At 42.4% G+C, this 27,573-nt stretch overlaps 1 protein-coding gene across 3 annotated transcripts; it reads left to right on the top strand.

Moving 5' to 3' along the window:
- LOC120055927 (protein SMG7-like) lies at window positions 1–27,573 on the top strand. 3 transcript variants are annotated; one of them, XM_039003982.1, is made up of 25 exons: window positions 1–193; window positions 1,893–1,924; window positions 7,169–7,286; window positions 10,979–11,111; window positions 12,774–12,945; window positions 13,069–13,140; window positions 13,313–13,463; window positions 15,221–15,356; window positions 15,644–15,806; window positions 16,103–16,262; window positions 16,475–16,545; window positions 16,664–16,724; window positions 16,847–16,966; window positions 19,572–19,989; window positions 20,184–20,322; window positions 20,500–20,639; window positions 20,851–21,108; window positions 21,288–21,656; window positions 22,577–22,723; window positions 22,797–22,799; window positions 23,385–23,459; window positions 23,750–23,903; window positions 24,057–24,227; window positions 24,432–24,598; window positions 24,781–27,573. In XM_039003982.1, the coding sequence occupies exons 1-25, from the start codon at window positions 168–170 to the stop codon at window positions 24,892–24,894; spliced, it is 3,570 nt and encodes a 1,189-aa protein (XP_038859910.1). In that variant the 5' UTR covers window positions 1–167; the 3' UTR covers window positions 24,895–27,573. The 3 variants fall into 3 exon arrangements, with proteins under 3 accessions (XP_038859910.1, XP_038859909.1, XP_038859908.1); XM_039003981.1 differs by lacking the exons at window positions 22,577–22,723; window positions 22,797–22,799 and having other exon boundaries at window positions 10–193; window positions 20,854–21,108; XM_039003980.1 differs by lacking the exons at window positions 22,577–22,723; window positions 22,797–22,799 and having other exon boundaries at window positions 19–193.

The following is a 27,573-nucleotide window of genomic DNA, read 5'->3' as shown; positions in this document are numbered from 1 at the left end:
TAAAACGCGTGAGTGGGACATCTTAATTTATTCCCTATCTTTGCTATGGCACCCTCTATCTTCGTGTGTACACAAGGCCGGTGTCTCTGCTAGTGACGAACAATATGGCGCCGGGAGTAGCTCTTGCTTCTGGACCAATCGTTGTCTAAAGACCCTTATCGGGCAGGATGAACCTCTGCGGCCAATACTTAAGGTGAAATTGTTTTTTATTTATTTATTAAATGGTGTTTCTTACATACTGCGTCAAATCGTATTTGTGCTATCGCCGTAATTTGGCATGCTAGCTTAGTTAGCAACGCACAACAAGAAGCCAAGCTGAGCATGTTCGAAAAGTGTGACTGAGTAGGGCCAGTTATTTAGCTAGGTATCTAACTGTAGATAGCTATGGCTGTTTGTTACCGCTGGCTACTGTATACAGTTAACGTTAGTTAGCTTGGATGGCTAGCTAACTTTAAATTACTAGCTAAACTAGTTTGATAAGTTAACAGGTTTGCGAACCATACTAACCACTGTGGGCATTTTCCTAGCGAAATAAAAAGCTAACGTTTGTCATGTGTCGTGAACAAAATTAATATGTAGATAATTAATTTACACGCTCAAGAACTAGCTAGTTATGTAGTTAACTAACTCGCCTAATCATGTCAAACTGGTTTATCCATAACGTTAGTTTACACAGCGCCCCTGCCCTTTTTTGGTAGCTAGCATTAGCTAGTTAGCCTGCTGTGCTGGCCATGTCGTTTCTAGTTTGGTTTATAATGAATGTCTGACTGAGTCCGGATATCTACCATTAGATAAATTGGATAACACAAACATTGAGGTTTCGCTAATTCGTGATTTTTGGAAGCAAGCTACTATTTCCAGCAAGTCACTGCAGTGAACCTTTCTGTCCACATTAAAGTTACTTGCTAACAATATTCAAAACATGGCTAGCTAAATGGGCCTTAGCATTAGTGAAACGCTAGGTGACGTTAGCTACCATCCCATCTGAGTGTTGTTGGATTAACCATACAGGGATGATTTAAATCAAACAATTAAAGGCAGCAAGCCAAATATAATCAAAGATGCACCTTCTCTAGTCCATGGTATAGCTTACGTAGCCACAATCGTTGGCTGTCGCTACATGACATTTGGTAAACATGCATTCCAGTTAGGCCTGTTTGAGCGCGAGCTTGCTAGATTGACACTTCACTGTGCATGTCTAACGAAATTAAACTAATAATTTTCTGTTTTAATGAACATATACAGCTACTTTATTTCAGAGGGGAGTAGAGAATATTTGGTTGTTGCTCATATTGGGATGTCATAACAAATCGTGCTTTGGAAAACAAACCAACAGAAACACTGCACCTGCCACACTGGTAGCGCGAGCCCTGTCTATTCTTCTTTCCTAGTCCAACCATTGAGCTACATGGTGGAAGATATCAGGCTAACAACGACAGTAACGTCAATATATGGCCAATATTGATTATTTTACGAAATAACAGTAATAATTTATCATTTGAAAGCATAGCAATCAATAAAGCTGTGTTTGAGTCTATTGGCACAATGGAATTCGCTATAGTGAGAGCTAGGCTTTTGCATAAATTGTCTTATGTTTCCTAGCAAATGGTGCTGTAACCATTTGCACTCATAATTGCTGTAGTTTTTAGCCAATCTCTTTCTAGCATGTCAAAATAATACAATCTCCTGTTACATGTTTTGATTACATTGAGCAGTCAGTGGCAGGGGACACACTTTAATCCCCTTCAGTTTTTATTATTTTTTAAATGTGAAATACAGTGCTTTGTTTATACTACTGGTCTTAATTTCCTATGGTTTATGCTATACATAAAGGTCGAGTGTGGGTCTGTATTGATTGACTTAGCTTCTTCTGTTTGTTTATACCCGAGCAGGCAGGCAGAGGCCCTGAAGGCTGACATGACAGGTATGTTTCACACCTCACCTTTGTGGTTCCTTCTTTGTTTTAACCCACAACCCCTTATTATTAGACACTATGCATTGCGGACAATATTGTTTTTGCTGATATTATGGTCTCTTATTCATTTTGATCTTGAAAGCTTTTCCTTTTCTTTAATGTTTTGGAAGTTTATAATCCCCAGACCTGGGACAGACATTGCATATTCCTTTTTCATATAAAAAAAGAAATGTATGTGTATATATATTTGACCAGGTAAGTTGACTGAGAACATTCTAATTTTTTATTTTTATTTTTTATTTTATTTCACCTTTATTTAACCAGGTAGGAAAGTTGAGAACAAGTTCTCATTTACAATTGCGACCTGGCCAAGATAAAGCAAAGCAGTTCGACACATACAACAACACAGAGTTACACATGGAGTAAAACAAACATACTGCAGTAGAAAAAATAAGTCTATATACAATGTGAGCAAATTAGGTGAGATAAGGGAGGTAAAGGCCATGGTGGCGAGGTAAATACAATATAGCAAGTAAAACACTGGAATGGTAGATTTGCAGTGGAAGAATGTGCAAAGTTGAGAGACATAATGGGATGCAAAGGAGTAAAATAAATACAGTAGGGGAAGAGGTTGTAGTTTGGGCTAAATTATAGATGGGCTATGTACAGGTGCAGTAATCTGTGAGCTGCTCTGACAGCTGGTGCTTAAAGCTAGTGAGGGAGATAAGTGTTTCTAGTTTCAGAGATTTTTGTAGTTCGTTCCAGTCATTAGCAGCAGAGAACTGGAAGGAGAGGCGGCCAAAGGATAAATTGGTTTTGGGGGTGACCAGAGAGATATACCTGCTGGAGCGCGTGCTACAGGTGGGTGCTGCTATGGTGACCAGCGAGCTGAGATAAGGGGGGACTTTACCTAGCAGGGTCTTGTAGATGACCTGGAGCCAGTGGGTTTGGCGACGAATGTGAAGCGAGGGCCAGCCAACGAGAGCGTACAGGTCGCAGTGGTGGGTAGTATATGGGGCCTTGGTGACAACTGATGGCACTGTGATACACTGCATCCAATTTATTGAGTAGGCTATTGGAGGCTATTTTGTTAATGACGTCAAGGATCGGTAGGATGGTCAGTTTTACGAGGGTATGTTTGGCAGCATGAGTGAAGGATGCTTTGTTGGGAAATAGGAAGCCGATTCAAGATTACATTTTGGATTGGAGATGCTTAATGTGAGTCTGGAAGGAGAGTTTACAGTCTATCCAGAGACCTAGGTATTTGTAGTTGTCCACATATTCTAAGTCAGAACCGTCCAGAGTAGTGATGCTGGATGCGCGGGCAGGTGCAGGCAGCGATCGGTTGAAGAGCATGCATTTAGTTTTACTTGTATTTAAGAGTAGTTGGAGGCCACGGAAGGAGAGTTGTATGGCATTGAAGCTCGTCTGGAGGGTTGTTAACAGTGTCCAAAGAAGGGCCAGAAGTATACAGGTTGGTGTCGTCTGCATAGAGGTGGATCAGAGAATCACCAGCAGCAAGAGCGACATCATTGATGTATACAGAGAAAAGAGTCGGCCCAAGAATTGAACCCTGTGGCATCCCCATAGAGACTGCCAGAGGCCCGAACAACAGGCCCTCCGATTTGACACAATGAACTCTATCAGAGAAGTAGTTGGTGAACCAGGTGAGGCAATCATTTGAGAAACCAAGGCTATGGAGTGTGGTGATTGACAGTCGAAAGCCTTGGCCAGGTCAATGAATACGTTTGCACAGTATTGTTTCTTATCGATGGGGCTGAGGTGCACCCATGACCAGCTCTGAAACCAGATTGCATAGCGGAGAAGGTGCGGTGGGATTCGAAATAGTCAGTAATCTGTTTGTTGACTTGGCTTTCGAAGACCTTAGAAAGGCAGGGTAGGATAGATATAGGTCTGTAGCAGTTTGGGTCAAGAGTGGGGTGGACCCCTTTGAAAAGGGGGATGACCGCAGCTGCTTTCCAATCTTTGGGAATCTCAGACGACACGAGAGGTTGAACAGGCTAGTAATATGGGTTGCAACAATTTCGGCAGATCATTTTAGAAAGAAAGGGTCCAGATTGTCTAGCCCGGCTGATTTGTAGTGGTGCAGATTTTGCAGCTCTTTCAGAACATCCGCTGACTGGATTTGGGAGGTGAAATGGGGAAGGCTTGGGCGAGTTGCTGTTGGGGGTGCAGTGCTGTTGACCGGGGTAGGGCTAGCCAGGTGGAAAGCATGGCCAGCCGTAGAAAAATGCTTATTGAAATTCTCAATTTTAGTGGATTTATCGGTGGTGACAGTGTTTCCTGTCCTCAGTGCAGTGGGCAGCTGGGAGGAGGTGCACTTATTCTCCATGGACTTTAGTGTCCCAGAACTTTTTTGAGTTTGTTGCAGGAAGCACATTTCTGCTTGAAAAAGCTAGCCTTGGCTTTTCTAACTGCCTGTGTATATTGGTTTCTAACTTCCCTGATAAGTTACATATCACGGGGGCTGTTCGATGCTAATGCAGAACGCCACAGGATGTTTTTGTGTTGGTTAAGGGCAGTCAGGTCTGGAGAGAACCAAGGGCTATATCTGTTCCTTGTTCTAAATTTCTTGAATGGGGCATGCTTATTTAAAATGGTGAGGAAGGCATTTAAAAAAAATAACCGGGCATCCTCTACTGACGGGATGAAGTTTCCTTCCAGGATACCTGGGCCAGGTCGATTAGAAAGGTCTGCTCGCTGAAGTGTTTCAGGGAGCGTTTGACAGTGATGAGTGAAGGTAGTTTGACCGCTGACCCATTACGGATGCAGGCAGTGATCGCTGAGATCTTGGTTGAAAACAGCAGAGGTGTATTTAGAGGACAAGTTGGTTAGGATGATATCAATGAGGGTGCCCGTGTTTACAGCTTTGGGGTGGTACCTGGTAGGTTCATTGATAATTTGTGTGAGATCGAGCTTAGATTGTAGGATGGCTGGGGTGTTAAGCATGTCCCAGTTTAGGTCACCTAGCAGCACGAAGATAGATGGGGTGGCAATCAGTTCACATATGGTGTCCATAGCACAGCTGGGGGCAGAGGGTGGTCTATAGCAGGCGGCAACGGTGAGACTTGTTTTTAGAGGTGGATTTTTAAAAAGTTCAAATTGTTTGGGTACAGACCTGGATAGTAGGACAGAACTCTGCAGGCTATCTTTGCAGTAGATTGGAACACCGCCCCCTTTGGCCGTTCTCTGTTGTCTGAAAATGTTGTAGTTAGGGATGAACATGTCCGAATTTTTGGTGGTCTTCCTAAGCCAGGATTCAGACACGGCTAGGACATCCGGTTTGGCAGAGTGTGCTAAAGCAGTGAATAAAACAAACTTAGGGAGGAGGCTTCTAATGTTAACATGCATGAAACCAAGGCTATTACGATTACAGAAGTCAACAAAAGAGAGCACCTGGGGAATAGGAGTGGAGCTAGGCACTGCAGGGCCTGGATTCACCTCTACGTCACCAGAGGAACAGAGGAGTAGGATACGGGTACGGCTAAAAGCTATGAGAATTTGACGTCTAGGACATCCTGAACAGAGTTAAAGGAGCAGGTTTCTTCAAGGTATAATGTACAGACAAAGGTATGGTAGGATGTGAATACAGTGGAGGTAAACCTGGGCATTGAGTGATGATGAGAGAGATATTGTCTCTAGAAAAATCATTGAAACCAGGTGATGTCATCGTGTGGGTGGTGGAACTGAAAGGTTGGATATGGTATAATGTGCAGGCCTAGAGGCTCTACAGTGAAATAAGCCAATAAACACTAACCAGAACAGCAATGGACAAGGCATATTGACAATAAGGAGAGGCATGCTTAGCCGAGTGATCATAAGGGTCCAGTGAGTAGTGAGGTTGGTTGGGGTCACGGCGATTCAGACAGCTAGCCGGGTCATGGGTAGCAAGCTGGCAGAGGATGGAGGTCTGTTTTTAGCCGCCTCGTGTGTTTCCGTCGGTAGATTAGTGTGGTAGAGGGGACCAATCCAATTGGCAAAATAGATATAGTTATAGTGGCCCGAGAATATTGTCCGATAGACCTATTCAGATAGCAGCCGATAAGACGGCTAACGATTAGCGGGCCGTAGATGGGCGTTCAGGTTACGTAGTGACGGAGGGGCCAGTTGGATAACTCCATCGGGCAGATAACATTGGTAGTCAGTCGTGAAGGCCCGGTGGGGCTCCGCATCGGCAGTAAAACGGGTCCGGATAGGTGATTGTAGCCCAGAAGTGGCTGATGGAACTTTTCAGTTGGCTAGCTCCAGAATAATTGATGTTTGCTCCGGGACCGACGTTAGCCAATAGTCACTCGGTTAGCAGCTAGCTAGCTGCAAGATCCAGGTGTAAATGTCCAGAGCTTGCTGTAGAAATCCGGGGATATGGAGAGAAAATAGATCCGGTGTGCTCTGGTCTGAGCAAAACTGGCGATAGCTTTTTGAGCTAAAGGATAGCTGATGACCGCCAACCGTGGTTAGCTGAATACTAACGTTAGCCAGTGAACTGGCTAACTTCTGGCTAGCTTCTGTTGTGGATTTCAGATTTGAGGTGTAAAATACTTTTTTTTTTTTTTTTTTTTTTTAAATTGGTGAGGCGGGTTGCAGGGGAGTGTTTTCAAGTTGAGTTTTTAGAAAAAAAAGATATGCGAAGAAATATATACACTGCTCAAAAAAATAAAGGGAACACTTAAACAACACAATGTAACTCCAAGTCAATCACACTTCTGTGAAATCAAACTGCCCACTTAGGAAGCAACACTGATTGACAATAAATTTCACATGCTGTTGTGCAAATGGAATAGACAAAAGGTGGAAATTATAGGCAATTAGCAAGACACCCCCAATAAAGGAGTGATTCTGCAGGTGGTGACCACAGACCACTTCTCAGTTCCTATGCTTCCTGGCTGATGTTTTGGTCACTTTTGAATGCTGGCGGTGCTCTCACTCTAGTGGTAGCATGAGACGGAGTCTACAACCCACACAAGTGGCTCAGGTAGTGCAGCTCATCCAGGATGGCACATCAATGCGAGCTGTGGCAAGAAGGTTTGCTGTGTCTGTCAGCGTAGTGTCCAGAGCATGGAGGCGCTACCAGGAGACAGGCCAGTACATCAGGAGATGTGGAGGAGGCCGTAGGAGGGCAACCCAGCAGCAGGACCGCTACCTCCGCCTTTGTGCAAGGAGTAGCACTGCCAGAGCCCTGCAAAATGACCTCCAGCAGGCCACAAATGTGCATAATGTCCTCCTTTCCCCTAGATTCTAAGCTTGGCGCAGCAGAGGTCTGGACTTCAAGGCAGGCTCTTCAGGACTTGTACCAGAAGATGCTGGTGACTGACCTGGAGTATGCTTTGGACAAGAAAGTGGAGCAAGATCTGTAAGTCCCAGTCTACATTAAATTGGTTATGTAATTAAACCTATTAGGCAGCCTTCTATCGCTATTCTTGCTAGGTCTAGGGATCTTAGCCTCACTTCGTAACAATAAGATGGTCCTAATTTTATAATGGGAAACAATGTTTTGCTGTCTTTCTGAAGGTCACAGAATTATGTTATGTATTCCTGTTTCATTGAGTCATTTGACCTTACATCAACATACTCTTTAGTCCAATAGTTGTCACTCTAGTTGTAGTTATCACATTCCAGGCTGTATCACATCCGCCCGTGATTGGGTGTCCCATAGGGCATTGTCCGGGTTTGGTTGGGGTAGGCCATCATTGTAAATACGAATTTCTTCCTGACTTGCCTAATTAAATAAAAAAAGAATTGTTGAATGACCTTAACTTCTCTGGGATATGTGGGACGGTAGCGTCCCACCTAACCAACAGCCAGTGAAATTGCAGGGCGCCAAATTCAAAACAACAGAAATCCCATAATTAAAATTCTTCAAACATACAAGTATTATACACCATTTTAAAGATAAACTTATTGTTAATCCAGCCAAAGTGTCTGATTTCAAAAAGGATTTACGGCGAAAGCACACCTTGCGATTATGTTAGCTCAGTACATAGCCACAGAAAAACACAGCCATTTTTCCAGCCAAAGACAGGAGTAACAAAAAGCAGAAATAGAGTTAAAATTAATCACTAACCTTTGATCTTCATCAGATGACACTCATAGGACTTCGTTACACAATACATGTATGTTTTGTTCGATAATGTGCATATTTATATCCACATATCTCGGTTTACATTTGCTCTATGTTCAGAAATGCCTCCAAAATATCACGAGAAATTGCAGAGAGCCACTTCAAATAGCAGAAATACTCATCATAAACTTTGATGAAAGATACAAGTTTTACATAGAATTAAAGATACACTTGTTATTAATGCAACCGCTGTGTCAGATTTAATAAAATAAATAAATAAAAATCCTTTACGGAAAAAGCACACCATGCAATAATCTGAGACGGCGCTCAGATATAACAACATTTCTCCGCCATGTTGGAGTCAACAGAAATACGAAATTACATCATAAATATTCCCTTTGATGATCTTCATCAGAATGCACTCCCAGGAATCCTAGTTCCACAATAAATCGTTGTTTTGTTCGATAATGTCCATTATCTCCAAGTAGCTACTTTTGCTAGCACGTTTAGTACACATGTCCAAACGCTCGCGCAGATGCAGGCATACTCGGACGGAAACTTCAAAAAGTTATATTACAGGTCGAATAAACTGGTCAAACTAAGTAGAGAATCAATCTTCAGGATGTTATCATAAATATCAAATAACATTCCAACCGGAGAATTCCTTTGTGTCTCTAGAAGTAATGGAAAGCAAGACGATATCATTTGGAATGCGCATGACCAGGAACTGGCATTCTGCCAGACCACTGACTGAAACCCCTCCCATCCGGCTCCACATCACAGTAGAGGCTTCATTCAACATTCTACAGACTGTTGACATCTAGTGGAAGGCGTAGGAAGTGCAAACAGATCCATATCTTACAGGGATTTGAATAGGCGATGAGTTGAACATCAACCAGCCTCAGAATTCTCACTTCCTGTTTGGATTTATTCTCAGGTTTTTGCCTACCATATGAGTTCTGTTATACTCACAGACATCATTCAAACAGTTTTAGAAACTTCAGAGTGTTTTCTATCCAATAGTAATAATAATATGCATATATTAGCATCTGGGACAGAGTAGGAGGCAGTTCACTCTGGGCATGCTATTCATCCAAAAGTGAAAATGCTATCACAGAGAAGGTAACTGGATTTTACATTTGTAAGATTGGAAGACAACTGTAAAGAAAGTAGATTAGTAATAACCAGAAGTGTGGACTCAAGTCACTTGACTTGGACTCGAGTCACAAATTTGATGACGTGAGACTACTTGATATAAAATAACTTGGTACACAACATTGACTTGAGACCAATGTTCCCTCTAAACTGCGCGCTGCTCACCCGGGGCTGCTGTGCAGAAGAATTATCAGTCCCCGCAGAGGAGCTCGACAGTTAACACTGTCAGCGTTTCCATTTATTGTTGGAGTTGTGAAAGGATCAATGCAATATTAGCCACTTTCAATGCAACATAAAGAAACAAAACAAACTATGAAATACTTAGTATGCAACACGTAACTATGCAAGATATTTTTGTTGTAGACCGAACACATCGGAGAAGGATTCTATTAATTTGACAGGCATGACTCAGGGCCTGTACTCTACACAGACCGGTGCGCCATAACCAATCAGAGCTGCAGTAGGCCAAGTGTCAAGCCTGGAGGAAATCTGGCACCATCCCTATGGTGAAGCATGGTTGTGGCAGCATCAGGATTGAGGGAAAGATGAATGGAGCATAGTACAGAGATCCTTGATGAAAACCTGCTCCAGAGCGCTCAGGACCTCAGACTGGGGGCGACGGTTCAACTTCCAACAAGACTACGACCCTAAGCACACAGCCAAGACAATGCAGGAGTGACTTCGGGACAAGTCTCTGAATGTCCTTTGCGAAATGCACTGTACATACCTTTTTTATACCTTTGTTTTTATCAGGTTTCTAGCATAGGCCTACGGTATTGCACAAATTATTGTTTATAAAAACATACCGTTTTTGGTTCTGAAGATTGTGAGTCTGTTTGTTAACCAATGACCATTCATCAGCGTGAGCGCAAATCCATATTAGTCTCCAGAAAGTTATTTGTTTTTGAAAAGCAAAAAAAAAAATGAGTAGGATTATGTTTTATATTATCCATATAAACATTATGTAAAAGTTAAGAAATCTACTACGGACACTTATTTGCCAGAACAGTGACGCTAAGCTACCAGCCAATTTCATTGATCATTTTCATATAGACTGGTGGCTACTGGCTATGTCTGAAGATAGTTGTAACATTGCACTGCCTTCAATATTATGTGATGAATGTTAATTTCTGTAGAAATTAAGATATTGTTGATGATGATAGGGGCTACCTGGGGGAGGTGTCAAAAGGTTTGAGGATCACTGAGCTAGCGACTGGATTGCTGTACAGCTATAGCATTGTTTCCACGGTATTACGAGATTGTAGGGAGAGAAGATTGCCACAAATATGCAGCTCCAAAAATGGTTTGCTAATCAAGAATGTGAACTGTGTACTTTGCAGGCTCTCCAGCAATGGGTCATGGAGCAACAATTACTACTAGCATAGGCGTACTGGTCTTTTTCTTTTGAAATTGCTTATTTACTTAACCATTTGGAATTTGTTGTTTTTAAAATGAATTATTACGTAATCAAAATATTTTGTAGACAATGAAAAGGGCTGTCTGGTAGCCTCAGTAGACAAAGATAAAAAAAAAAATATATATATATATATTGACAGGACTTCAAAAAACGTGTGACTTGACTTGCTCTTAGAATGCGCGACATGGACTTGACTCGTTCTACTTGAGACATGGACCTTGTCACTTAAGACTTGCTTGTGACTCGAAGAGTAGTGACTTGGTCCCACCTCTAGTAATAACTGTGGAGTGAGTCAATTTGCTCTCAAGCACAATACAACTATTGTACTGTTGGAATTAGATGTATTATCATTAGATGTTTGATTAAACTCAAACAAGAAAGTATACTTTGATTTTCTCACCTCACTTTTCAGCTGGAACCATGCTTTTAAGAATCAAATAACAACACTACAGAGTCAAGCCAAGAACAGAGCCAACCCCAATAGAAGTGAGGTGCAGGCCAATCTGTCCTTGTTTCTCGAGGCAGCTAGTGGATTTTACACACAAGTAAGTTGCAACTAGAATGTAGGTTAACGTTTTTGAAAGATCTTAGGTTTTGGCCAAACCTTATTTGCCAGCTCTGCAGATATACAGTTGAAGTCGGAAGTTTACATACACTTAGGTTGGAGTCATTTAAAACTCGTTTTTTAACCACACCACAAATTTCTTGTTAACCGACTTGCCAAAGCTTTAGTTTGTTAGGACATCTACTTTGTGCATGACACAAGTCATTTTTTTCAACAATTGTTTAGAGATTATTTCACAACTCACTATCACAATTCCAGTGGGTCAGAAGTTTACATATACTAAGTTGACTGTGTCTTTAAACATCTTGGAAAATTCCAGAAAATTATGTCATGGCTTTAGAAGCTTCTGATAGGCTAATTGACATCATTTGAGTCAATTGGAGGTGTACCTGTGGATGTATTTCAAGGCCTACCTTCAAACTCAGTGCCTCTTTGCTTGACATCATTGCAAAATCAAAAGAAATCAGCCAAGACCTCAGAAGATAAATTGTTGACCTCCAAGTCTGGTTCATCCTTGGGAGCAATTTCCAAATGCCTGAATGTACCACGTTCATCTGTACAAACAATAGTATGCAAGTATAAACACCATGGGACCACGCAGCCGTCGTACCGCTCAGGAGGGAGACGCATTCTGTCTTCTAGAGATTAACGTACTTTGGTGCGAAAAGTGCAAATCAATCCCAGAACAACAGCAAAGGACCTTGTGAAGATGTTGGCGGAAACGGGTACAAAAGTATCTATATCCACAGTACAACGAGTCCTATATCGACATAACCTGAAAGGCCTCTCAGCAAGGAAGAAGCCACTGCTCCAAAACCGCCATTAAAAAGCCAGACTACGATTTGCAACTGCACATGGAGAAATGTCCTCTAGTCTGATGAAACAAAAATAGAACTGTTTGGCCATAATGACCATTGTTTTGTTTGGAGGAAAAAGGTGGAGGCTTGCAAGCCGAAGGACCACAAATGGGTCTTCCAAATGGACAATGACCCGAAGCATACTTCCAAAGTTGTGGCAAAATGGCTTAAGGACAACAAAGTCAAGGTATTAGTGGCCATCACAAAACCCTGACCTCAATCCCATAGAAAATTTGTGGGCAGAACTGAAAAAGTGTGTGCGAGCAAGGAGGCCTACAAACCTGACTCAGTTACACCAGCTCTGTCAGGAGGAATGGGCCAAAATTAATTTACTTATTGTGGGAAGGTTGTGGAAGGCTACCCGCAACGTTTGACCCAAGATAAAGAATTTAAAGGCAATGTTAACAAATACTAATTTGAGTATATGTAAACTTCTGACCCACTGGGAATGTGATCACTGAAATAAAAGCTGAAATAAATAATTCTCTCTACTATTATTCTGACATTTCTCTCATAAAATAAAGTGGTGATCCTAACTGACCTAAAACAGGGAATTTTTACGAGGATTAAATTTTAGGAATTGTGAAACTGAGTTTAAATGTATTTGGCTAAGGTGTATGTAAACTTCTGACTTCAACTGTATGTCTAGAATTTATTAAGTAAGCTGTTCATCATATTGACAAGTATGTTAATCAGAATACAAATGATGCTGGACATTTTTTAATGTCGAAATGACAGAAGCAAAAGTCTTCAACTCTTAGTAACTTGACCCTTTCCTCTAACAGTTACTACAGGAGCTGTGTACCGTGTTCAACGTGGATTTGCCGTGTCGTGTGAAATCATCTCAGCTTGGAATTATCAGCAATAAACAGACCAACCCCAGCACCATTGTAAAACCCCAACCTAGCTCTTGCTCTTATATCTGCCAGCATTGTCTTGTCCACCTTGGCGACGTTGGTGAGTTCACACTATCACTACAAAATAATTTCACTGGGCAGATCATTTTGAGGTCAATATTTTATCAGGCTCCCAATCAGTGCTTAGTGCAGTTTTGCTTATCTCCTTACCCCCCCCTTCAAGCACGATATCGCAACCAAACCAGCCAGGCAGAGTCCTATTACAGACATGCAGCTCAACTTGTCCCCTCAAATGGTAAGTACTTACAAAAGTTTTAACGTACAGTATTTGTTTACTGGTACACAGAGCATCAATGTACTTCTTTGCAACTTCCAAAATTTCACCTGATAAGAATCATTTCAGCATATGAAATCTTTTGTTAACCTGTTAATTTCACTGATGTCCCAATGTCTTTCTCCTCCAACAGGTCAGCCTTACAATCAGCTGGCCATCCTGGCCTCCTCTAAAGGGGACCACCTCACAACGATATTCTACTACTGCAGGAGCATCGCCGTCAAGTTCCCTTTCCCTGCAGCCTCCACCAACCTGCAGAAAGCTCTCACTAAAGCTATTGAAAGGTATCATTGAGTGTTTTTATTGTAGCCTCATGTCAACCACTCTTTTCAAAAGGTGTTATGCTTAGCTGTATCTATTTTCCAACCTTAATCAACCATCATTTGGGAAGGGACTAGTGAGAAGTTTGATGTCCTTAACAGGTGTTTATATCAGCCAGCTGGTTTACAGTAGGGATGGGCATTTGGACATTTGTGACTGAGTATTCACAGAATGTGTTTCTGAGCACTCGAATGAAAATAAGTCTATTTTTAGAATACAAGGCCTGCACTGGAAAATATTTGGCGCAGTTATCTATATTCCAACAGTGTGCAACAATGCCTCATTTATCGTAGCATTACAGAAAATAAATCCTAATAGCTAAATTGCCATATATTTTTAATAAAAAACGATTGCCATTTAAAGAAACTCCACCCACAAACAATATTTGGAATTTGTTTTATTAGTCCATTGTTGATATAGTCCCAAAATGTTTTGCATGTCAAAATCACGTTTTAAAGATATGTAACTTTCCAAATGCAGGAAGTCGCATATCTTGAAGATGTGATTGGGGACATGCAAAACATATCCTTTTAAGATTAATTTATTGAAACCAACTGGTTATATTATATCATGGAACACAGTCTTCAAAAAGGCATTAACCTCCACAGTGGTGTTTGCTTGTAGAAGCTGATGGCTGTGGAATGGCATAACCTTGTTGTGTTAATTTAGCAGACAAGACGCTCTTTTTTTTTTTTTTCCCGAGCCCTCATCACAGTCAAGACACACCTGTGTTATAATAAAAATACAGAATAAAATATAACAGAATATTTTTCCAAGTGAAAAGTTGCCAGTGCGTAGTGATGCTCATCTCGTGTCTGGAACAGTTCTTAAAAATCATCATTTGAAATGGAGTTGATATACTATTTTTATATATATATATTTTTTTTCCCAGGTTACAAACCAAAATTTGTATTTTTGATATAGATTTAGTTTATTCTGCCTGTTCTTTTGGAATTTTCTAAATGGATAAAAAAATCCACGTTGAACACTGCATAGTGATAAATTAAGACCATGACATCAATTTGGTGAGTAGGCCTAGCCTTAATGCGTCAAAATACGCTCTCTTTATCAAACTGTTTTTGCATATTTTCAGTGTGGAACCTGTATGTTTAGGGGGGGTTATAGAATTGGATAGCCTAGGCTAAATGGCACTGCCAGTTAGCAGAGTAGCCTAAGCAGAAAAAAGACAGAACAATTATTCCAAAACTGAAACTTGTTGTTGGAACATATTCCCCTACTTTAATCAACAAGTCCATTTAGAATTTCTGATAAACTGTCTTTTGGCAAGAGATCTAGCTTGTGTATGATGTTTTCTTAGGCATTTATTTCTGTAGGACTAACGGAAACTTGTGCGTGGACTTCGCACGTGTGTGTAGAGGGAGCGGTTGGAACGCAATTGAGTGAGCGAGATGGAGGGGGAAGGGAATTTAGCGAGAATGGTGTGATTTGTTATTGTTGTGCCACGCAAATGCACATGCACAAATGTAACACTAAAGTCAAAGCAAATTAACGTGGTCTTCAAGACATTCGGGCAGCCACAGCACATTCCACCAAATAGTTTTGCAGTGTATATATATTTTTTTTCTCTGGTTAAAGACCGAGTTTTGACGTCCGTTCAAATACTCGATTACTCAAGTCCATCCCTAGTTTACAGTGTGTGGACTTGAGAGAGGAGTTGAACTTGTTGTATACATGCTTAATCCCAATCTGTTATCTTCAGCCACGATGAGGTCAAAACAAAGTGGAGTATGTCAGATTTCATCAAGGCCTTCATCAAGTTCCACGGTCACGTTTACCTGAGCAAGAGTTTGGAGAAGCTCAACAACCTGAGGGAGAAGCTGGAAGAGCAGTTTCAGGTAAAGATTTCAACTTAAAATTGAAGTTTAAATCCTTTGACGGTGAACTAAGGATGGAGCGATCTTGGATATGTACTTCTCTATGAAAGTCTCTGCATTACTGCACTAAACAAGCTATGGGCTGGTTTCCCAGACACTGATTAAGCCTGTACTGGACTGAAAAGCTTTCTCAATGGAGAATCTCTGCTGAAATAGCTTTTTAGTCCAGTGCTTAATCTGTGTCTGAAGCTACCCCAATTCCATATATTAAAATAGCTTAAACACTGTTTTATTTAATTTTTTTGCAGAGGCTGATTCGACAGAAAGCCTTCAGCTCCCAGCAGCTGGTCCACATCACGATTATCAACCTGTTTGAGCTGCACCATCTGAGGGACTTTGGCAACGAAGCAGATGACCAGAGCTTCAGCTCCGACGAGCAAATCGGCTGGTTCCAACTTCTCGGCCTCTTCAGTATGTCCCCAACTCCAATTGTTTCTCAACATGCAAGAGACGATTCACCTTGTGGTTGACATGCCTGTTCGTGGTTATGCAGTTTTTAGTTTGTTACTTTCTATATTTAAAAATCTGGAAGTACTGACAATGGATTTGATAACATGCATCTTAGATGTAATTGTATTAACTTCAAGGCCCAGCTAGCAGATTGTCTCAAACGCTTTTCTCAACCTCATAGTCTATCGGATGTCACCAATTAGAATGACAGAATTGGATTTACTTGTGGTGGTATTTTATTGCCCTCTTTCTTTCAGTGTCATTTCTGGGTATCATGTGTAGCCAAGCATTACTGAATAAGAACCGAGGAGAGGAGATCATGGGAGAATGTCCACTGCCGGCCATCAAGGTGTCTCTGGACTGGCTCAAACTGCGATCCACTGTTTTTCAGGACAGTGCTGTGAACAAACGACAGTAGTATGTTTTTCACTTTCGATGTCAACATTTGCCCTCCAGGTGTCATATTTTAGTTTGATACATTCTGCTTCTCTGGTGTTGTAGTGTATTTTATTGTTTAATTATTTTTGGACCCTTTCTTATAGATCTTAGCAATAGCAGGAATACTTTTGAATGTGTTTTTGTATTGTCTGCGTTTTTAGTTAAAAGATTTTGCTCTTATTTCACCTCAGTGTTTGGCCTTGGCTGGTGTCCATTCTGAACAGTTTCCAACCGAAGGAAGATGATGTTTCCTGTGCATCAAGTAATGCCCATTTGAAATCTCTGCTTTGATACTCTGCTCATTCTTGGTTAGAGCTCTAATTATGTGTAACAGCTCTAATTTTGTTGATTGTCTCTAATGTCCCTTATCTGTTTTCCAGTGACTCCACTTCCAGAGGAGTTTGAACTGCAGGGGTTTCTGGCTCTCCGGCCAGCTCTACGGTACACGCATTACTTACCCTTTTGTCTCAGCCTGTCTTCCATATAGACTGTGGTTGTTTGCATAGCATGTTCCATGTTCTCTTGTATTAACCCTGGTCTGTTTTGGTATACCCCTTTCCCAGGATCCTTGACTTCAGTAAAGGCCACCAGGGTGTTGCTGTGGACAAGGAGGGTCTGCCAGTCCGTGCCCGTCACCAGAGGCTCATCAGTCTGGGGAAATGGATTGCAGAAAACCAACCAGGGTGAGTCTTCAACTCTCTACCCACTACTGTTTTAAAGACTTATTACCAACTACCACATCCATACCGCCAATATAAAAGTTTCCATCTTTGAAAATGGCCTGCTTTTCAAAAATGCAACAGTCTCTCTCTACCTTAGCACTACTGACTTATTAGGCATTTTCACACTGCGCCTTAGCCCTGGGCTAAGGAAGATTTTAGCTCCAAGGCCAAGCGAGTGTTCACTCTTGCTCATTCTAAAATGAGCTAGCACTAACCTTAGCCCAGGGCTAGCTGGCCCTGCTCTGGAGCAGGGTGAGCACCGACTTTTTGGGGCTAGCCCCAGAAACCTGGTGGCAAAATAGCCAATGTGAAACAGGGTCAAGAACAACACATAGAATTTTCACTGTCCGATCACAAAAGCGGCACTTTCACATAATTTGCATATGCCTGTGATGCGTTCTGCACAGTATTTTAATAAGTAAATGTATACTATTTCATCCTCATGTGGACAAACACCTGTCAATTTTTTAAAAAGCAGAAAACATTGGTTACTATGGCTAACAAAAATGGTTGCTATGCAGGCTGGCTAACTGCAGAGGAGTAATCCCAAAGGATCAGTTTTTCCAAACTGCTCCTTGTAATTCTTAATTTATTCACATTTAATTGACTTTTATGTAGCTGTGAATATATTTCAACGTCATGTCTAGACTATATAATATGCTGGTAACTTGTGCTTGGCTGCCAAAGGTGTCCCCATAATATTTAAATTGAAGTGTGATCCTAATAATTATTTTAGGGATCCATAGTAGACGTCCTTCTTGCTGAATCATATTTGCACTTGACTGTTTATGAATGAGAAAATAAACTGGCCATTTCCAAAAAGTTTAGCGGGGATTCCCTGCTTTGCGATCTATTGCCTAGGACGGGGATCTACAACCGACTACGGCAAATCGTTTCCTCCGTTGCAAAAATACTAAATCTTAGGAGACGAGCAGTCGATTCCTTGCAGAATCGACGCTTGACACCCAGAAATGGGAGTCGACACCGGAAGTTGATGGGTTGGACGTCGAAGAATCACATAAAAAAAAAAAAAAAATGTCAACTCCCCACCACTACACTTAGCTAGCCAACTGAAGGCAGTCAAACTCTTCAGCTGGAAGGGCAGCAAAGCAAACACTCCATTTTCATCTATCATAACTTTTCTATTGACATTTAATTGGATATAGTTATCCATGATGATAATATTGTTGCATGATTTGATTTGGATGAGAAAAGTTGATGTCTCATCCGTGCACAGCTGTATGTGGACGACATAGTCTGCCTGTCCGACCTCGGGAAATAATCTATCATAAAATGTTAGGCTTGAAGCTAAATAATGAGGAAGTGATGTGTTTAATAAATACCTTATTAACATTGGTCACGTGTTTGTCCGTAAGCCCATGGCTTTGGAATACAAGTGTGACTCCTCATCCCGTGGCTGAAGCTTAGACCAGGGTTAATAATAGTGGTGCACGACTCCATGATTTAAAAAAAAAGTTGATTCTGACTCCTGTGGTTGGAGTCGACGGAGTGATATCTTGCTCGACTCCCAAAACGGATGCGCACTCACCACCTCATTATTGCCGGGAGGTAGCCTAGTGGTTAGAGCGTTGGACTAGTAACCGGACGGTTGCAAGATCGAATCCCTGAGCTGACAAGGTAAAAAAGCTGTCGTTATGCTGCTGAACAAGGCAGTTAACCCACTGTTCCTAGGCCGTCATTGAAAATAAGAATTTGTTCTTTACTGACCTGCCTAGTTAAATAAAAAAGTAAATAAAATTGCGTTCTAGAGGACTGACATGAGCATGATTTTGCTCAGCAACTTAGCCTATAAAAGGCCAACTTGTTTGAATATAGGTGATGTGTAGGAATTAATTTACTTTAATATACTTTTGGTTAATTTACAATGCTTTGCTAGGCAAGACATTGCGAGATGCAGATAGACGAAACCGTGCGTATATCTTGGTTGTCTGCCTGCCCCGATCCTCTCTCCCTCTCTGGCTCGCCTGCTCTTTCTCCTTGCTACGCAAAACGCTAGTGTGTGTTCAGTCTGTTGCGTGTAGAATAGCTCAGCCTACTTTAGGTAACTTTCACGAGACATTGCCTAAATCTTGATTATCGATGCACAGTTCTGTCTGCATGGTGGCCTGGCTGTGCCCCTCCCCTTTCTCTCTCTCTCGCTCGCTCTTTCTTTGCTGTGAAATATGCGAGAGTTGGTTCTCGAAGTAGACTGACAACTAGTTTCCTCCATTGAGAAAAAAAATAAAAATACAGACTCTTAAGAGTCAATTCCTAGTGGATTGACGCTTGACAACCAGAAATGGGAGTCGACGGGCAAGGAATTGATTATTTTGTAGTCGACTCCCCACCTCTAGTTAACAAATGCTTGTGTAAACACAGGATAAGCTAGCCCAGGGACAGTCTTAGCCTGGGGCTAAGATAGCCCAAAACTAAGAACAATACAGTGTGAAAAGACCCTTTATGAACTAAACTACCACATGCGCCAATATATCAGTAGTTTCCTTCTTACTCGAATAGCCTACAAGATGCAACAGTATGTGACAATGCCTGTGGCTGTGTATTCCAGGCTGATTCAGTACAAATTCAGCGACAGTCTGCTGTTGTTCATCACTGACATTGAGGAGTTGGCCATTGAGGAGCCCCAGGAGAAGGATGCCCCTGTGCTCCAGGAGACCTCCAATGGAGAGCAGACTCCCAACGAGGGAAACATGGGTCTGAAGTCAGTCCTATCCATGGGCAAGACCCAGAACAGTGTGTTGGAGATCGGCGAGAGACCTGTGGTGACTTTCAAGGAAAACATCAAGCCCCAGGAGCAAAGCAGGGAGCCCAGCAGCAGCCAGCACCATAAGGATGCAGGGAAGGAACGTTGGGACTTCGGCAAAGGTAACGGAGCGCTGGGAAAAGGAGAGCAGAAGCGGGATGGCAAGAGGAAGAGTGAGGTGAAGAAGAACAGCCATGAGAAGGCTGCAGATGCAGGGAAACAGGTAACATGAATGCATTGTTTTTCTTTCTAAAGGTGGAATATATCCTGTGATTGTATGTATGCGTCCCTATTGACACACTATTCCCTATATAGTGCGTTACTTTTGACCAGAGCCCTATGGGATCTATTTAGGACGCAGACATGTTTACTGGGGTTTTTACTACCTACTGACCCAGAGTTTGTGTCTTGGTGCAGGTGAAAGCCCAGCCGGAGATGAGGACACCAGTGTCTGAGGCCAGGAAGACTCCAGTCACTCAGACCCAGACTACCTGCTCCTCCCAGTTCATCCCCATCCACCACCCGGGAGCCTTCCCTCCCCTGCCCAGCCGACCAGGTACCAGCACCACCTCTCACAGTGATCACATACCTAGGTTGGACAGTTTTACACTTAAAAGATTTTTAGATCTAAGAGTAGCGAATAACCCTCTCTATTTTATGTGTAAACTGTTTGCAGTTCAATTGTATTCTGCCATGTAAATTCATTAAGCTAACTTGATGTTGAACTTTCCAGGTTTCCCTTCTCCGGCTTATGTGATCCCTCCTCCCGTGGCGTTCTCCATGAACCCCGGCTTCACCTTCTCTACAGGCATGTCTGTCTCCGGGCCATTCCTACAGCCGGCCTCCCACCCTCAGCAGCCTGGCTCCCAGCAGGTACAGGGAGAGATTCTGCTCAACTCTAAGGGCAATATTCCCAGACACAGATTAATGCTGGACTCAAAAGTATTTTCATTGGAGAATCTGTAGGCTGAATTTGCCTGGGAAACCAGTCCTATATCCTCTTGTGTAAGCAAATGAAAGTGCTTGGAACCAAAAAACAATCACACAAAAAAATGAATGACGTTCTTTTTTTTATGGGATCCAGCAGGTGCAGGTCCAGGCCGGGAAGCCGTCGCACATTCCATACAGCCAGCAGAGGCCAGCAGGGCCGGGAGCCATGAACCAGGGGCCCCCCCAGGGCCAACAGGGTCCTCCCCAGCAGCAGCCCTCCCAGGCCCAGCAGTCCATGCAGCAGTCGGTGCAGCTTCAGGCTCTGGCCAAACAGCAGCAGCAGTCACCCACTAAGCCTGTGCAGCCAGTACAGCTGGGCAGAAGCCCACCTCACCATCCAGGGATGCATCAGGTAAATTATAGATCACAATAGTTCTGGACTGGAAAGATACAGCGTCATTCAGGAACATTTTATATTTACAGGAGTGCTATTTTTCTACTGTAAAGTGTGTTGTGGTTTATAAATGCACTTCAAAGAAATGCACAAGCTTGTCTATTATAGAGGTGTCCTGTTTTCCTCCTAACCAACAGTACATGCAGGTTGACCAGGCTGGCCAGATGTGGGGCCAGCACCAGGGGCAGCCCACCATGCAGAAGATGCAGGCCATGCAGGTGCCCGTCAAGCAGCCCTTCTATGGCATGCCCCCACAGGACTCCCTGAAGCTCTTCGAGCAACACCCCGTGCAAACGGCTGGGCAGATGCCCATACAGCTACAGCAGCAGAACAGCATGGACAAGAAGATGAAGTACCCGGATGTGAAAATGCAGGATTTTTACTGGGAGCTTCCCTACCGCATGGGAGATAACAGACAGATGGTGGGGGAGAGGATGGGCAAGCGGCCGCCCCCAGGGGTCTTCCACCCAGACCAGGACAACGCACCCAGAGGACCTCCCTTTGAGGTGAGTGTTGTTGAACTCCTCAACCATAGATATAGGACACAAGATAGATTATATACTAGGCTGATATTGTCTGTCCTCAACCGCCTAGCAATGTGAATTAAGGAATGGGGAGTTGGGGCTCTTTTTTTCCATCTTTAGCGGGTTTGGATATGGATGGTATTTAATTGTCATGTGTTATTGGAATGTTTGTAGGTAACTTGACTCTAAATGTAAGCAAACCTGTTGAATGGGAGTCCATTGGGTCTGTGGCTTCCTCCCTCAGAGAAACTGATAAAAATGTGGTTTGAAGTCCTGGGGTTTGTAGCAGATACTGTCAGTCTAATGGTGTGTAGGCTTTGGAAAGTCCAGCTGTAAGTCTAAGACTCTACCAGTCCCGTCTGGACCCCATGATAGATGAGGTCCACTATGTAGGATTATACGTTCTGTCATTGGACTGAGCAGACTTGTTGTTTGATATAGTAGCCAATTGGGAGCCATGTTATGTTATGCATTACTTAATGCTCTGCCATCACATTGATTTGGTACTAGAGCAGGCTCCTCCCACCTGTTTTGGCCTCATTTTCAAGGTGATTGACTTGTATAGGAAGGAATTTGAATGTTGAAATAATATATGGTTGTATGATTAGTCACCGGACTGTTATATTAGTTTCAAATTTTATGATTGTAACAACTCAAACTGGAATGTATGGGCTTATATGGCACAATCATTCCTTTGGTAACCTAGCTTGAGGACAGGGCTTGGTTTAAAGTCTTTTATCTTTGGAAAGCTAGGCCTATCTTTTTACTACCTTTTATTGGCTCCTCTTTGCCACCTTTATGAGCTTCATCTTTGAAAAAAGTATCCCTTTGCCAACCTATTTCTTACTGGCTTACCTTTGTTTCTTTTTTCCCCCCTCCTTTTTGCTTCATTCTCTCACTAGGACAACAAGAGCTCCCCTCTTCTACCTCCAGACCTTTTAAAAAGTCTATCAAATTTTGAGGAGGAAGAGCTGGTCTTTACTAAGCCTCATGGTTTCTACCAGGCCATGGCGAGTCCTCTTAGCACTGCTCCAGGAAGAAACCTATTTGTATGTAGTCTACTTCGCTTAATGTAATCCTCCTGGTTTAACCAGCATGCTAAACATCAGGGACCGTATTCAGAAAGTGTGCTGATCAGTTATGAGTAAGATTACATGGACAGGGGTGGACCTGATCCTAGATCAGCCATCCTACTCTGAGACACTATGAATGCAGGCCCTGATTCACCTTCACAAAGTATGTGATGTGAGTAGAATAATTGAGTTGCAGGGAGATAAGGCTCATACTTTGTATAAGAGGGCAGTATATGTAAATATGTTTTCCAGGCTAGTGTTGATATAATTGGTTGGTTTTATTCATTATTCTATGTTAACAGAAGTCAACCCAATATTTGTTTGACTTGTCAGAACAGTCATTCTGCTTTTGGAAGATGAGGTTGTATGTTGGATGACTCCTGCAAAATGTTGTAGGCTATGCCTACAATGTACACTATAAGAGACATTGTTTTACATGATCAGGTTGAACATATACTGTAACTGTGATTTAAATGGGACATTATCCAACATATTGCGTACATTCCATCCCTATCAGTATTCATAGCAAACATACGAACACTGATGGAATAAATTACATTTATCAGAAGGCGCTTCCTAACCACAACATTCTATCTGATAACGTTTTCCCAATCTTCTCCTGTATTTGTCAAATCAGTCCAGAATGGAGAGTGGTGCTGAGGTGATGGGCCAGTCGTCTTCTCTCATGCCCTTATCTGGGTTTCCAATTCAGGTCAGTATGCATGCATGGGAGAATCTCTGCTCTTCAAAGGCCTGCTGCCAGACATATTTTGCCTGCTTTGTGCGGGAAAGAATGTAGACTGCATCTCACAGGCAGTAGTTTGATTAAGGCTACTCTGTGAGCGCTTTGTTGCTGCAGTCTCACAGAGCTTCTGTAATGATGTTTGCTCTTAAATCCCAGTTGCGTTGGAAATACCACGTTTAATGTTGTAAACCAAAGGGGAGTGACTGACATTTGATATGACTGAAAGCTGTGTTTTCTTGGTATGTTTTTTTGTTTAGGAGAGTTCCTATCAAAACAGCATTTTCAGCCAGGCGTATGGGAAGAACATGTCTCCCAACCCCAAGCCTGATGCTCCCATGCTGCACCAGGAACCTTCTCTGTACTCCTTGTTTGAAGGAACTCCATGGTCCCCATCTCTTCCCGCCAGCTCAGGTACTTACCTCCATAAACATCACAACAGCCCCCCTGTTAATGTTAAATCACACTATTAGCGTCTGAAAGGGTCACTATTTCAATATAATCATATTGAAAAGCATTTAATAATTTATATATAATTACAATGATATTTCTCCATTTCCATAACAGACCACTCTACACCAGCAAGCCAGTCCCCTCACTCTTCCAACCCAAGCAGTTTACCCTCTTCCCCACCCACACACAACCACGGCTCCATCCCCTTCTCGAACTTCGGCCCCATAGGAACGCCCGACAGCCGAGACAGGAGGATGGTCGACCGCTGGAAGGTGGAAAAGACTGGTTAGTCAGTTATTTTTATTTTTATACATATATATATTTCTAACCCTCCCCTCAATCACTTACACCCACTGAAGTATTTAAATGTAATTTTTAATGTTAGCATTGATTTATTTTCACTTTCGTATAATGACAGACACACTACACTTTTTAAGTAATCGTTAAGTCATGGTGTTTTATATAATGAAAACCTCTGTTTTGGTCCAGGTGCTGTGAGTGGGTTTGGTTTGGACTACCTGCCCGCTGTGTCATCCTCTACAGATCACCGAGCCCCCGAGAACAGCTGGCACCAGGGAAACGCCCCCAGCAGCTCCTGGGCGGCCCAGGAGTCGCCCATGGAAGACTCCTCCACTGTGCTCCTTGACAGTCTGAAGGTACCATACGATACATGCAAACAGAATTGCATGCAATGTCCCTTTTGATTGCCACTAATATTACAATACTATTGTAGCTAGTTGATACTAGTTTAGATGTGTAAGGTTTAGCTACTGTTAGTTACACTAGACTAGTTGAATAGATGTGTCATAGAAGAATATTGTAACTCTGTTCTCCCCAGTCCATCTGGTCCAGCTCAATGATGCAGCCGGGGCCGTCGGCTCTGGAGCAGCTCCTCATGCAGCAGAAGCAGAAGCAGCAGAGGGGCCACGGCACCATGAACCCTCCACACTGAAGGGCCTGCAGTCAGAAGCACTTGTGTGATGAAGTAAAAATAAAAATAAACGCGCTCCAAATCGGAATTACCGGAATATGGAGGCTGGGGAAGGTGAAACGATTTCCCAACAGGCTCAAAACACCCCTCGGCTGACGAGGAGGAACGGTAGAAGTCTTCTCACGCGCTCTCTCTGTGCCTCGCATGGCAACGAGGGCGTGCAAGCACCACCTACTCCACCTCGCTGCTGAGCACGATGCTACTGCGCGGTCTAATTTGTAGGATTCGTACGTTGAGGAAACTGAACCTCTGACAGCCAGTCACCATGCTCAACACCTGAATTCCTCTGGAGAGTGTGGGAATAAACGACCATCCTTCATTCCATTTCACTTGGACTCCATGTATCTGGTCTCCTCTGAAATCTCCTTGTGCTGCTCTTGGTGTGGATTTACTACCACTCTGTCTTGACTTACCTACTGTACAAGAGAGGAGAATAATGGTGGTGCAGGGTGTTTTTGGGAAGGCAAGGTGGGCCTAAAATGGTAGACGTGGTGGTGGGGAAAAAGACTGAAATCTTACTGAATTCTTGACTTAATTGTATTTATCTTGGACTAAGAAACAGGATGAAGATGGACTATGTAGCTGGGGAATGAATGAAGGAATGAGTGGAGTTGTTCTAGATATATTTCCACAGATGGTAAGATGTGGGGGTAAAAGCGTGCCCGTCTTTCTGTGCACAGAATCGTTTGAAAATACCGAAGCAGGTTATGCTATAGATGCGAATTTTCCAGTTTGCTAATTGGACTGCAGATTGTTGCTTTCTGTAAATGTTTTCTAAGGAGGGAGGTGCATCTCCAAGTCAGTTGAGGATGATGGGAATGCTTTAAAAGCTCACCACAATGTTAGCTCAACAACAAACGGAGAAAGGGATGAGAAAATAGATGTAGGGATAGTATTATTAGCTCTAATAGATTGCAATTATTAGAAATACTGTATTTTGTGATTTGTTCGTAACAGTTTTAGCTTTATGAAATATTGGGTAACTGTTCAGTAGTTTACTGCTTATGGGGGAAGTCTATATTTATATGTTCCTCGTTCCCCTTGCTTTCCCTTCACTCAACTTTCTTTGAGGTGAAATGTAACTCTAGCTTACCTGCGTAGTTTTCGTTTGTTCATGTTCTGCCTTTTTAATAGTTTTAAGTATCTTTATTGGCTCTCATTGTGCCTGGTAAGTTTTTTTTCTTATTATTATTACTATCATGGTTGGCACTGTCTTGTAATTGAAACAAGCAAACGGGTCCAGCAAAGCTGCTGGTTCAGCAATATGGGGCACAAGCCGAGCCAGATGGACAGACAGTGGGCTGGGCTAAGGCTGGAGGACAGCGGGCAGGACAGGTGTAGTAGTCCCTGACTCCCCTACATGGCTCAGAATAGGGAAGAAAGATTGATTTATGGTAACCTCTTTCCAACCACTACTATTATCACAAAAGTAATTGCTTCATCCTCTAGGATAGTGGTAATCGTCATATTATACCCCGGATAGTGGCTTGCATGGTTTCTTGTCTAAAGTCGTAGCTCAGCTTTTTACATGGCTATTGTGTAACTAACTGAACTAATTGTTTGGGTATTAAGTTCCTGTCACTTGGGGTATGCCAGTGTGAATCTGTTATTGGCTAAGTTCCTCTGATGTCACGACAAACGCCTTAGCCAGATAATGACTGTTTCCTCCCAAATAATGGAATCCCTGAAGCACTGAGCAACAATCAGCAGACTCAAGAGGCTCTCCAGGACCAGTCTGAGGCATAGCTCTAAATTGTCAGTTGAGTCTAGGGGTCACTGTTGGATAAGATTAGAAATTTGATGACTATATGCAGTGGTTCCCTCTATGGTTTAGGCAGCATAAAGCATTTTGTATTTAAAAGGTATACGAAGACTGAATCTTTTATGAGGGGGAGGAGTGTTTGTATTTTCATGTAGAGAACATTTTATTATAGCCAACTTTAAATGTGTCTATTTTCTGTGTTTTTCCTGTTGCATTAAATTTGTATTTTAAAAACATAGACTGAATCTTGGGACAAATTTTTCCTGAAATGCTTACAAAAAACAACCTTATTTAGCACATCAAACCAAGAGTGGAACTGTGGCCCTGTTTTCTCTCCTATCTGCTCATTCTAAGGGGTTCTGATTTGAAATGTGTGTTTGGATCATCATGAATGGTGTTTGTCAGTGGTGTTGAGCCTAACCAGTTCTTGCTGTCTAGATGGGTGGTAGAGGGAGTAATGGGTAGAATGTTGGAAACGCCCTGCTCTGGGCATTCTGCCATTTACTACATTGTTAATGTGTACTCACCTCTCTGCCCCATCCTTAATACATTGGTTTGACCGCAGCAAGATGTGTGGAAGAGAACCCTGCACTTTGGGCAGGTGTAACATTCCATACTTCAATAGTCCTGTGTGACATTACAGGCACTGAAAAATGACCAACCAACAACATTAAGCACTGTGTCCCAGTTTAAGTTCATTGCCTAGGAGAGAATCACTGATACTGCATGAGGATTTGGAATTCAGAATGCTTCACTTGTTATGGGGAGGGAAGGGGGGTTCATTCAGAAATAGGCTTGTTTTGTATTGTCTTTCTGTAGACATTCAGAAACGGTAGAAGCAGCTATGTCTTTAAATAAAGTAAACCATGTTCTCCCTA

The sequence above is a fragment of the Salvelinus namaycush genome, chromosome 11 (assembly GCF_016432855.1).
Source record: "Salvelinus namaycush isolate Seneca chromosome 11, SaNama_1.0, whole genome shotgun sequence".
In the NCBI taxonomy this organism is placed as follows: Eukaryota; Metazoa; Chordata; class Actinopteri; order Salmoniformes; family Salmonidae; genus Salvelinus; species Salvelinus namaycush.
This window is presented reverse-complemented; position numbering and strand designations above follow the sequence as displayed.